Below are 12,512 nucleotides of genomic sequence, written 5' to 3' on the forward strand. Positions count from 1 at the left end.
AAAAAAGTGGAATTGGGGTGAAATTAGCGGGGGTAGAAAAGATCAGGGTTTTGGATGGGGGAAGATAAGAGATGGTGGTGAACAGCTGTTTTAAAGACCTGGAGGGTGGAGTGGGATTGAAGAGAGTGAGGGAGTTTGTTCCAGAGGCGGGAGAAAAGAGGAATGAAGGAGTGAAGGTGAGCAGAGAGTCTTGATTTTGGCAGTTTGACCATAAGAGGGTTGCAGGCAAATCTTGTGCGACCTGTAGGAATATTTGCGGGACAGAGCCCAGAGAGAGCTGGGGGGGGCAAGGCCAGAGAGGAGTCGGTAGAAGACGGAAAGACCACCAACCTGCCTGCGGTGAGTGAGTGAGAGGCCCTTGGAGTTAGCTTCATCGCGGGAGATTCCAATGATTCTGAATGCTTTGGTTTCAACAGCGTGAAGACGAGCTAGGTGTGAGGCAGGAGCACCAGCCCAGAGGGGAGAGCAGTATTCCATTGAGCTGTGGATGAAAGCCTTGTATGTGGTGAGGAGCTCAGGTGTGCCAAGGAAGGACTTCGCACGACGGAGGATGCCCAGTCGGCGACTGGCTTTGGAGGCCAGATTTGAAATGTGGTTTTCCCAAGAAAGATCATGGCAGATAGTGAGACCCAAAAGCTTGAGTGACAGAACTTCTTGGAGAGGATTATTCAGAAAGTGGATGGGAGGGTTGTCCAGTCGGTCTTTTTGGAGAGACATCGTAAGAGTGTGAGATTTGTCAGGATTGAAAGACATGTTCCACTTGTTTGCCCAGTCTGTGATTTTGTCCAGGTCTGCAGAGAGTGAGGAGGCTGCAGACTGCCGATCTGAGGGATGAAGAATGGAGCGACAGAGAGTAGAGTCATCAGCAAAGAGATACAGAGGATTTTCAAGAGAGTCAGAGAGATCATTGATGAAGACCAGAAAAAGCACAGGGCCCAGAACACTGCCTTGGAGAACTCCAGCCTGAACAGGAAGAGGAGATGAGAGAAACCCATTCAGGGCCACACGTTGACTACGACTAGAGAGGAAGTCCGCCAGCCATGCGTGGAGATTTCCATGGATACCTAAAGAGTAGAGTTTGGTGAGCAGAGCGGGGTGCCAGACCGTATCGAAGGCACGTGATATGTCAAGGGAGACTGCTCTAATTTCCTGTTTGGCATTGAGGACCTCTATCCCCTTAATCTAATGCTCATGGGCTCTGGTCGTGTGAGGAATGGTTAAACTACCATTCCTCCACGTAGGGTACACTCCTCTCATTCATCCACTCCACTTGAGCCTCTCCGTGTGGAAATACATCGTCACTGCTCGGCTTCGAAAGGCCGAGTGATCCACGCGGTTGGTTTGTGTCCTGTAGGTTGGGGTGTCCGGCCGGCATTTTCGATCCAAGGGGGGAGGCATGGATGGGCCGAGGTGCAGGGGCCCGTCTCTGCGCGGGGCCTCACGGTCCCACGCATGATGACCCAACCGACGGCCGGAGCACCGCGCTCGCCAGGGTGCGTGGCTCCGAAATCTCCTACCTCCCCTTGAACCTCGCGTTCCTCACAGCGCGTCACCTCGTCGTGTCCCATTGCGACATCCTCGCTCAACCTGCGCCTTATGTCCTTCCCCGCTTTTTCATATCCTTCTTCGACGCCACCCTAAATTTTTCCAATTCCCAGGTGGATTTGTCTCCCATTTCTTTCAATTGACCACCCATTTTGTTTTCCAACCCCTCCATGTTACACCTTGCTTCGTCCCTCATTTCTTTCATCTGACCACCCATTTGTTTCATGTCCTGGGTGGATTTGTCACTCGCCATTTCTATGGTTGCTCGTAATTGAGTTAGGAGTATGTACAGGTCCGAAACCGCTGGCACCGCGGGCTCGGCTCTCGCCGCCACATGCGAGGCACCGCCATTTTCTTCGCCAGCTACCGCCCCCTCATCAATTTCCTCCTCTTCTACCAACTCGTCCGGTGGGTCCTGGGTCATCAATTCTACCTCTACCTCGTCTTCTACCCCACCGGCATTCGACCGTCATGGCTAACCATGGTACGAATACAAAATTTGGATCTTTATAAAATTTCGTCCGCTCGCAATTTGGAGAATTTTGGTGTCCAAAAATTTTGTCCGGGGTTCCAAATCCCCACTCCTGACTACCAATTGTTACGGTTTTCCGCTGCCCTTCCTACCCTTACCAAGGGGAGATTAAGCGCCTTGTTCTTTCTGGGCCGGCGTAACCGAGACTTGAAACGCCTCTTCCGGGCAAACGCAAGGTAGGGTTTCGGGACCAAGTCTCGCACGTACCTAAATACCTGCGCCGCCACGGAAGCGGGGAACCAAGCCTCGGAAGAGCCACGTGTAAATTGAGTACACCGAGCGGATTGCGTACCACGTGGTCCGTGCAGTTTTTGTTAATATTGGAACCCGATTAGAGCGGTTCTATTTGTACCACGCTTAGTCAATGATGGAAAACGCAAGACAGTCGAATAAAAGGAATAACACAATTAAATTATTATTGACACTTATGTACAAGTCGGTAGATAGCAGACAGAGCAGAATTTAATCAGTCTTATTCTTATACCCAGACACGGGCCCGATCACACTCACACAGGGGAATTGCAGGTAGGATGGTGTCCACGCGCTGCCTTGGTCGTCCAGGAACGGCGGCCCGGCGTGCTCTCCACGGTCCCAGCACGTCCCGCGAAGATGGCAAGCAGGCGGTGGAAAAGGATACTCGCAGCGCGTCTCTCGAACAAAGGCAGCAGATGAGGCAGGAGAGAAATGTACGCGTCTCGGCGGCTTTCCACAGTGCGTCGAGTTACCAGCGCGCTATCACTCACGTAACCCAATGCAATAGAGGCTCAGCCTCAAGCTCAACCGAGCGTCACTTTATACAAGCGCTTATATTTGGTTCATGCGCGTCTTTCTCCGATCTGGTCACTCTCATCAATACATGCCTCTCCAATAGCTCATAACTCACCGAACTCACCGCACTCAACTCGCTGAACTGCCTCTCCTCAACTCCTGGTGGGGGCTTTGCGCAACGGGTTATATGGATACGCCTTGAGCCCTCTCGAACGTTCCAACCACGCCCTGTGACACATTGCCGCAGCCACTCCCCTTCAGCCCTGATTGGCGGCTTGCGCTTACCGTCAACTTCTTCGCCGTCCTCATTCGGTCCCGACCCGACCTGCTAGGCCTGCCTCGTGTTAATTCGCGCCAAAAAGCCAAAGGCAGCATAAAGAGGCGTAAGAGGCATAAGGCAATGGAGGCAATGAAAGGACCTATTCTCATTATTCTACTCAACGCAAGACTAACACAGGAAAAGGACAATGCTCACAAATACTATGAAATAACTGAACTATCGCGAGGCTACATGTTGTTGTGTGACTAATCTATGAGGGGGAAATTTAACGTTTATTGTACAAAACTCAAAACCGCAACAATATTTATCCAGTCTTGATTCATGCTCTCCTTTTGAGTTTCCTGAGTGTGCATGCAAAGTTTGGGGCCGCCAGGTTTCCCACTTTCTCTTTTATTAGTATGGTCCCACAGGGGCACCTGGTGGATTTATTTAAAATGGTGAGTTGAGGATGCTGGTTTGGGGTTATTTAAAATGGTGAGTTGATGCGATGCCGGTTTGGATTTATTTAAAATGCTGAGTTGAGGTTGCCGGTTTGGGTTTATTTAAAATGGGAGTTGATGCGATGCCGGTTTGGGTTTATTTAAAATGGTGAGTTGATGCGATGTCGGTTTGGGTTTATTTAAAATGGGAGTTGATGCGATGCCGGTTTAGATTTATTTAAAATGGTGTTTTTTTTTTTGTTTTTTTTTTGTATACTGAATCGAGGCTCGTGAAAGAGCTGACATTTATTTCACAAACAAATCAACCAGACAAACAAAATATATAAAAAGAGGGAGCGGAAGGCAAGAGAAGGGGAAGCACACAAACACTTGAGGGCACACAACATTTAAGAGCAGGGAGATGTGTGGGAGGGAGAGGGCTTGGGGGGAGTGGGGTGGCAGAAGTATCAAATACAAGGACACCAAGGACTTCCAGGACAGAAGTTGGTATTTCAAAAAAGTGGAATTGGGGTGAAATTAGCGGGGATAGAAAAGATCAATGTTTTGGATGGGGGAAGATAAGAGATGGTGGTGAACAGCTGTTTTAAAGACCTGGAGGGTGGAGTGGGATTGAAGAGAGTGAGGGAGTTTGTTCCAGAGGCGGGAGAAAAGAGGAATGAAGGAGTGAAGGTGAGCAGAGAGTCTTGATTTTGGCAGTTTAACCATAAGAGGGTTGCAGGCAGATCTTGTGCGACCTGTAGGAATATTTGCTGGACAGAGCCCAGAGAGAGCTGGGGGGGGGCAAGGCCAGAGAGGAGTCGGTAGAAGACGGAAAGACCACCAACCTGCCTGCGGTGAGTGAGTGAGAGGCCCTTGGAGTTAGCTTCATCGCGGGAGATTCCAATGATTCTGAATGCTTTGGTTTCAACAGCGTGAAGACGAGCTAGGTGTGAGGCAGGTGCACCAGCCCAGAGGGGAGAGCAGTATTCCATTGAGCTGCGGATGAAAGCCTTGTATGTGGTGAGGAGCTCAGGTGTGCCAAGGAAGGACTTCGCACGACGGAGGATGCCCAGTCGGCGACTGGCTTTGGAGGCCAGATTTGAAATGTGGATGGAGTTGAGGATGCTGGTTTGGGTTTATTTAAAATGGTGAGTTGATGCGATGCCGGTTTGGATTTATTTAAAATGGTGAGTTGAGGTTGCCGGTTGGGGTTTATTTAAAATGGGAGTTGATGCGATGCCGGTTTAGATTTATTTAAAATGGTGAGTTGAGGATGCTGGTTTGGGTTTATTTAAAATGGTGAGTTGATGCAATGCCGGTTTGGGTCTATTTAAAATGGTGAGTTGATGTGATGCCGGTTTGGGTTTATTTAAAATGGTGAGTTGATGCGATGCCGGTTTGGGTTTATTTAAAATGGTGAGTTGATGCGATGCCGGTTTGGGTTTATTTAAAATGATGTGAGTCGATGCGATGCCAGTTTGGGTTTATTTAAAATGTTGAGTTGATGCGATGCCGGTTTGGGTTTATTTCAAATGGTGAGTTGATGTGATGCCGGTTTGGGTTTATTTTAAATGGTGAGTTGATGCGATGTCGGTTTGGGTTTATTTAAAATGGTGAGTTGATGGATGTCGGTTTGGGTTTATTTAAAATGATGAGTTGATGCGATGCCAGCTTTGGTTTATTTAAAATGTTGAGTTGATGCGATGCCGGTTTGGGTTTATTTAAAGTGGCGAGTCAAGGTGATGCCGGTTTGGGTTTATTTCAAATGGTGAGTATAAGCAATGCCGGTTTGGGTTTATATAAAACAAGTTGACCTACATTCAAAGTGCACCGCTCCATGCCAAATAAATAAATAACATTTCTCCAGCACGCAACATTGCCAGGGTGCCTTTTGGCGTCTGGCGATGCCGCTGTGCATTACATCGAGACGGAATTGGAAGGGAGCAGTGTTCATTAATTGATTGAATAATTCATTAATTGCATAATTGAAATAAATAAATAATAATCGTAAAATAATTAATTTCTTAATCAATTGACTAATAGCATACCTAAATCACCACTGTTTCATCCAAATCTGTAACGTTTTGAAAATTAATTAAGTAATTCATTGAAAGATTAAATAATTAATCAATTAATTGATTAATCAATTAATCAAAAACACTGTTATAGCAAAATCACTGGGTCACTGTTGTGTCCAAACATCAGCTTCCCAGCTCAACGGGTGCCTGGGGTATTGTCTAGAGGAGAAAGAAAATAAATAAGTAATAAATAATCGATAACAACTAAGTAATCAATCAATTAATTCCTAAAAAAATTCAGTTTTTGCAAAGCACTCGTTCACTATTTTGGTTCAGGTCCGAATCCAGATCTGGCATATGAGTGGCATACAAAGCGTAAACTGTTTAGCCTGACGGAGGTATTGTCTCTACCGAGTGCTTTTCTAGTTCCAATGCAATGTATGGATGTGAGTCATGGTCAATGAAAAAGGAAAAATATTCTGTTCCTCACAATTCTGTAACACACACACACACACACACACACACACACACACACACACACACACACACACACACACACACACACAATTGCAAAACCGCGTCTCGCTGAGCAAGTGGAGGGCTAATAAATGACAGTTATGCAAAACAGTGGCAAGTGCTTTGGATGAGACACCAGAAATGGCCAAAAACATTGTGATTCACGGTCTTATTGTCTTTTGCTTCATGAACACCGATTGCTTTGCATAACTATATATTGTCCGATGTGATCGTCCCACAGATATACGAGCTATTTATAGTTTCTTCAAACAGGTACTGGAAGTGAATCGCTTCTTCAGTGGCAATGCAGGGCCCAGTGGTATGTAACATGTAATCTGCTCTCCTTGCAGGCCTTGTTTCCAACAGTAAAGCGTGCCAGGTATGTCCCAGTACTCCAAAGACAAGCTCGACGGAAAGGAAAGCGTTCAGGAGTTTGCACAGAGCAAGGAACCAATGTGAGTACCACATACACTTGCATAAATACAGATGGTATATATATATATTGTTACGGATCTCAGAGACGGCACTCCCCTTAGCAAGGGTGGGGATTAATCCCCATGGCCTGTTAAGCTGGCCGTCTCTAGTCCTGGTACTTATAACGCTCTTTTGTGGGGTGAAATTGGTCAGGGTTATTGGTCAAGGTGTTCTCCCGAATACCTTTACCAATCCCTCTGCAAAACAGGGAGACAAGTACCGCTCGAACCACGGACAAGATGGTATTTGCCGAGCGGTTTAGCAATCCGCGATTCGAGCTGTTAGCAATTGACTAACCCGATTCTGAGCGTTGGCCAAATCGTGCCACAGGTACTCAATCGAAAGAAGGGACTAAAGCGATCGGGGGAAAGAAGAAACCAAAGGTAACAAATAACAGACATTTATTAACTATATACAAAACCAAAACCAAAGAAGAAAGAAAGTAATATACAGAAGAAGAAGAAGAAGATACACAGTGCAGCCTTAAACAGTCTTATATTATCAACGCCCAAGACAGACAAACAGACTTACACGAAAGGGGAATAGCAGGCAGGAATGACTGGAAGAAGGAGAAGGGTCCAAGTGGGACAGCAGGGCTGGAAGGTTCGGGCAGAGGCACAGCAAGGAGGTCCGCTCCAGGTCCACGCTCCGGGCTGGAAGCGAATAGCCAGCGGCAGCTCCACGTATTCACTGATGCACCATATGGACCACACGTTCTGTGGCCTGGCACCACATATGGACCACATGTTCTGTGGCCTGGCACCACTTATGGACCACACGTTCTGTGGCCTGGCTTCTCTGCTGGGACCGACCATGGTTGCCAGCGGTGTCTGGCTTGCGGACCACTGTTTTTAAAGTGGCATCTATGCCCGGCAGTGGACCACCTGAGTTGGCCCTGCTGGCCATATAAATAATATAAAGCGGACGTGGTGTGTGCCCTTTTTCATTAAATAAACAACATCAAGCAAGAAGATAGCCAGATACATCGGCCCAGCAGAGCAGAGAGCAAGAAGACATCATTTTATTATTTTAAAATGTTTGTTCTGTGCATTTTCATTGTTGTGCATTTTGGTGCTTTTTGTGTGCATGATGGTGCTTATTGGTGCATTTCTTTATTTAGGGTGCATTTTATTGGGTACATATGGTATGGTGTATCGGTGCAGTGCATGGCAATGGCATTTTCCCCTTCTCAAAAAGATCTTTTTCTTCCCACAAAAGACAGGTCCTGGGTGACAGTTTGTAAATAATGCTCCCCACCGGCTGTATGTGTAGTTTCAGAATAATTCCGCAATTCGGTTAATTGGTATTAATTCCTTGGCACACCTGAGCTCCTCACCACATACAAGGCTTTCATCCGCAGCTCAATGGAATACTGCTCTCCCCTCTGGGCTGGTGCTCCTGCCTCACACCCAGCTCGGCTAAACGCTGTTGAAACCAAAGTGTTCAGAATCATTGGAATCTCCCGCGATGACGCTATCTCCGAGGGCCTTTCACTTACTCACCACAGGCAGGTTGGTGGTCTTTCCGTCTTCTACCGACTCCTCTCCGGCCTTGCTCCCCCAGCTCTCTCTGGGCTCTGTCCCCCAAATATTCCTGCTGGTCGCACAAGATCTGCCTGCAACCCTCTCATGGTTAAACTACCAAAATCAAGACTCTCTGCTCACCTTCACTCCTTCATTCCTCTTTTCTCCCGCCTCTGGAACAAACTCCCTCACTCTCTTCAATCCCACTCCTTCCTCCAGGTCTTTAAAACGGCTGTTCACCACCATCTCTTATCTTCCCCAATCCAAAACCTTGATCTTTTCTACCCCCGCTAATTTCACCCCAAATCCACTTTTTTGAGGTGACTTTTGTCTTCTTTCCTGGAAGTCCTTGGTGTCCTTGCGTTTTATACCTATCCTGCCTCCCCCCAGGCCCTCTGCCTCCCACACATCTCCCGATGTCCCTGCCCTCAAATGTTGTGTTTGTGTGCTTCCTCCCCTTCTCTCCCCATCTTGTCGACCGCTCCCCTTTTTATATACTTTGTTTGCTTGTTTGTTTGATTTGTTTGTTTGATAAATGTTAGCTCTTTCACAAGCCTCGACTCTGTATACAAAAAAAAAAAAAAAATTGTGGACGTGAGTCGGTTAGGTCGGATGCAATGCAGCAGGTGGGACATATTTAGTGTTAAAACTGTCGCACTCAGGATGAGGTTAAAAGTAGAGGGTAACCACACCTATGTGTCACATTAAGCTAAAAGATAGCCCTTGTGTTTCGGCTGGAAAAAGGGAGGCTGCAGTGTTGCGGTTTTAGAACCCACACTTGTTGTAAATAAATAATTACTTGTAAATATCCCATGACATTAAAGGTTAAAGGTAGCACCCTTAGTTAGGCCACAGCAACACGTAGGCCACCTTAGAAATTCCAGTTATTTCATTATTATGTGTTTTAGTTAAGGCCATGTTTCCAATAGTTGAATCTGCGTTGCATCAATCAAATAAGGAGTAGGCCCTTTCGTCCATTTTGCCAACCTCTCTCTCCCAATTCTGTTACACGCCTTGATTAGCGTTCGCTCGGGCGCCGCCATTGACCATGCGGTCGGCTCGAGGAAGAAGGGGGCGGGACGCCAAGGAAAAGGTGTGGCCACGTCAACTCACCATCAGGGCGTGGCCGGTAAGCCCCCACCAGCCAACCATGGCTGAGGAAAGATCGCTGGCGGGCCTGGTTTTGGAGCGCGCGTAGTAATCTTGGCGCATGTTATAAAAGCGCGAACGCAGAGCCCTTTCACAGAAGATATACTGCGGCGCTCTTGTAAGAGGACTTCTTTCAAAGGACTGCGTGGAGACGGCTGATTGAAAAGGACTATTGGGAAAGTCGCTTGTTGAAGGACTGCTTTCTATGGTACTGTGCAGAAGAACCTTTGTAACGGGACTGATCCAGGAGCGCACATTGCGTAAGGACTCACTCGCTGGCATTATAAGAGAACCTTGGAGAGGGTGTGTTTGGCACAGCCATACAATTATTACGTACGCTGAAGCATCCCAGCCCCCCGCTATATGTAAGGTCCGCTCGCGTCCAACGATACACGCGAAGCCGCCTGCCGGGTTTTCGCCCACTGGACGGAGTCGACTGGAGCCTGGACCATCTACCTGGACCTTCCACCCTACCAGCTACAATCCCCGTGTGAGTGCGTATGTTTGTCTGGGGTCGTAAGTTAAGACTGCCCTGTGTCCTGCTTCTTCTTCTTCCTTTCTTGTATATTTCTTTCCTTTCCTCTTCTTTTTGGTTTGTAAATAAATTACCTTGTTCTTTCTTGGTTTTCCCTAATCCGATCGCCTCCGTCCTTTCTCTCAATTGAGTACCTGTGGCACGATTCAGAACCGCTAGAATCGGGTTTAGTCTCTTGGTTAATAGCTCGGATCGCAGATTGCTAACCACTCGGCATTATCCATCATATCCGTGGTTCGAGCGGGAGTTATTCCCTCGTTTCCGGTGGGCGTTAGTACTTAGGTAGCAGCGAACCCCTAGGCCTAGCAAATCCTACCGAACGCCGTGCCGGGAAGGACGTTATAGCTTCCCAGGACTCGGGACGGCCAGCTAAAGGGACAAGGGGATTAACCACCCCTTGATAAGGGGAGCGCCGACCCCCGAGATCCGTAACAATATATATATATATATATATATATATATATATATATATATATATATATATCTATATAAAACACAGTTTGTGTGTGCGTGTGTGTGTGTGTATGTAATGTTACCGATAGACTCCTAAACGGAGAGGCTCACGTACTTGATATTTGGCACAGACATGGCCATTGAGCCTGGGACGAACATGGCTGACCTAAAAATTTATTTCATAATATGCTTTTACCATATTTTTATCTCAGCGCGAAATATTATGACCGGAATCTGACCGGTCGCAGAGCAGCGCGCTGATTCACTCAGAGCGATCACGTGATGTTCCCTCCCGCCATTAACTCAGTTACGTGTTCGCACGTATTTCAGAGCGAAAAGCAATTGCCTTTTTTCACATTTAAGCGACGAACATTGCCATTCACACCACATAGATTTTTTTCCCTTTCATCTTTAGATTCATATTTTTTGCCATAACGTAGCGCATTATGGCTCTCTCGAGCTCGAGTTAGCCAATCACCTGGGAGCATGAGGCCACGTTGGCCACACCCACGACAGGACGCAGAGTTGCAATCAATTGCTCAGAGCGACCACGTGATGTTCCTTGCCGCGCGACTATCTATATATATCACTCAGATCCCTCACAATCGACCGCCACCACCTCCTCCTGCAATACTAAATATCACTCAGATCCCTCACAATCGACCACCACCCCTCCTACAATACTAAATATCACCCAGATCCCTTGGAATCGACCACCACCTCCTCCTACAATACTAAATATCACCCAGATCCCTTGGAATCGACCACCACCTCCTCCTCCTGCAATACTAAATATCACTCAGATCCCTCACAATCGACCACCACCACCTCCGCCTGCAATACTAAATATCACTCAGATCCCTCACAATCGACCACCACCACCTCCTACAATACTAAATATCACTCAGATCCCTCACAATCGACCACCACCTCCTCCTGCAATCTATATATATAAAACACAGTTTGTGTGTGTGTGTGTGTGTGTGTGTGTGTGTGTGTGTGTGTGTGTGTGTGTGTGTGTGTGTGTGTAATGTTACCGATAGACTCCTAAACGGAGAGGCTTACGTGCTTGATATTTGGCATAGACATGGCCATTGAGCCTGGGACGAACATGGCCGAACTCAAAATATTTGACGATCCATATTTTTTATTCATATTTACCTCAGCGCATTTCAGCGCACGGAATCAACGGAATCAGAGCAGGTGGGCGCTGATTCGCTCAGAGCGATCACGTGATGACGCTATGACGCTATGAACGCTATGACGCTATGAAAAAAAAAATCGCTATGACGCGATGAAACAATATGACGCTATGAACGATATGACGCTATGATGCTATGACGCTATGAAACGCTATGAAGCTATGAACGATATGACGCTATGAAAAAAAAAATCGCTATGACGCTATGAAACGCTATGAACGCGATGACGCTATGAACGCTATGAACGATATGACGCTATGACGCTATGAAGCTATGACCGCTATGAACGATATGACGCTATGAAAAAAAAAATCGCTATGACGCTATGAAACGCTATGACGCTATGAACGCTATGACGCTATGACGCTATGAAAAAAAAAATCGCTATGACGCTATGAACAAAAAAAAATCGCTCGCTTTATCAAGGGGCTCGCTCTCCCCCCGTTCCCCTCCCCTCCCCTTCCCCCTCCCCTCCCCTGCCTGGCAATGCCGGGTACTTCTGCTAGTATATATATATATATATATATATATATATATATATATATATATATATATATATACAGTATATATATATATATATATATATATATATATATATATATATATATATATATATGTGTATATATTGTTGTGGATATGAGGACTGTATATATTTTTTTTTTATTGTGTGCTGTATGATTATTATTATTGTTGTTGTGCTGTGCCTCCTGCCTCCGGAGCTGTGTAAGATCAAAAGGGCGTCCCATAGTCCACAAGCATACACGTCAGCCAATCATAGGATATTCATGTTCGATAGTTATCTCTTATTCTGTGTTTTAGGATAAGGCTGTGTCTCCCATTAATTAAAAGTACTCCATTGCACCAGTGAAAGAGAATAGACCCCCTTTCCTTCCCATCCCCAAAAACTCTCCCTTTCCATCCCCTCCTCCCCTCCAATAACCGCCATTGACCACGAGGCTCGAGTCAGGGAAGAAAGGCGTGTCTCCACCTCGTCAGAGGAGGGGAGGGGCGCGCCCGCCCGTCGTCGTCCGGGGCGGAGCCCGAGGGTCGTGCGACCAGCCAGGGCCGAGGTGAGCGCCCCGATGGGCGTGTCCAAAG

The 12,512-nt window shown here is 46.9% G+C and overlaps 1 protein-coding gene across 1 annotated transcript in view; it reads left to right on the top strand.

The window, feature by feature from the left end:
• The window catches only part of LOC137432828 (uncharacterized), a 55,307-nt gene that overhangs the window by 18,803 nt on the left and 23,992 nt on the right, over positions 1–12,512 (top strand). The window contains exon 4 of the mRNA XM_068125068.2: positions 6,429–6,533. Within this exon, the coding sequence (XP_067981169.2) occupies positions 6,429–6,533 (105 nt within the window). The remainder of the gene's footprint in view (positions 1–6,428; positions 6,534–12,512) is intronic.

The sequence above is a fragment of the Myxine glutinosa genome, chromosome 8 (genome assembly GCF_964187855.1).
Source record: "Myxine glutinosa chromosome 8, kmMyxGlut1.1, whole genome shotgun sequence".
Lineage (NCBI taxonomy): Eukaryota > Metazoa > Chordata > Myxini > Myxiniformes > Myxinidae > Myxine > Myxine glutinosa.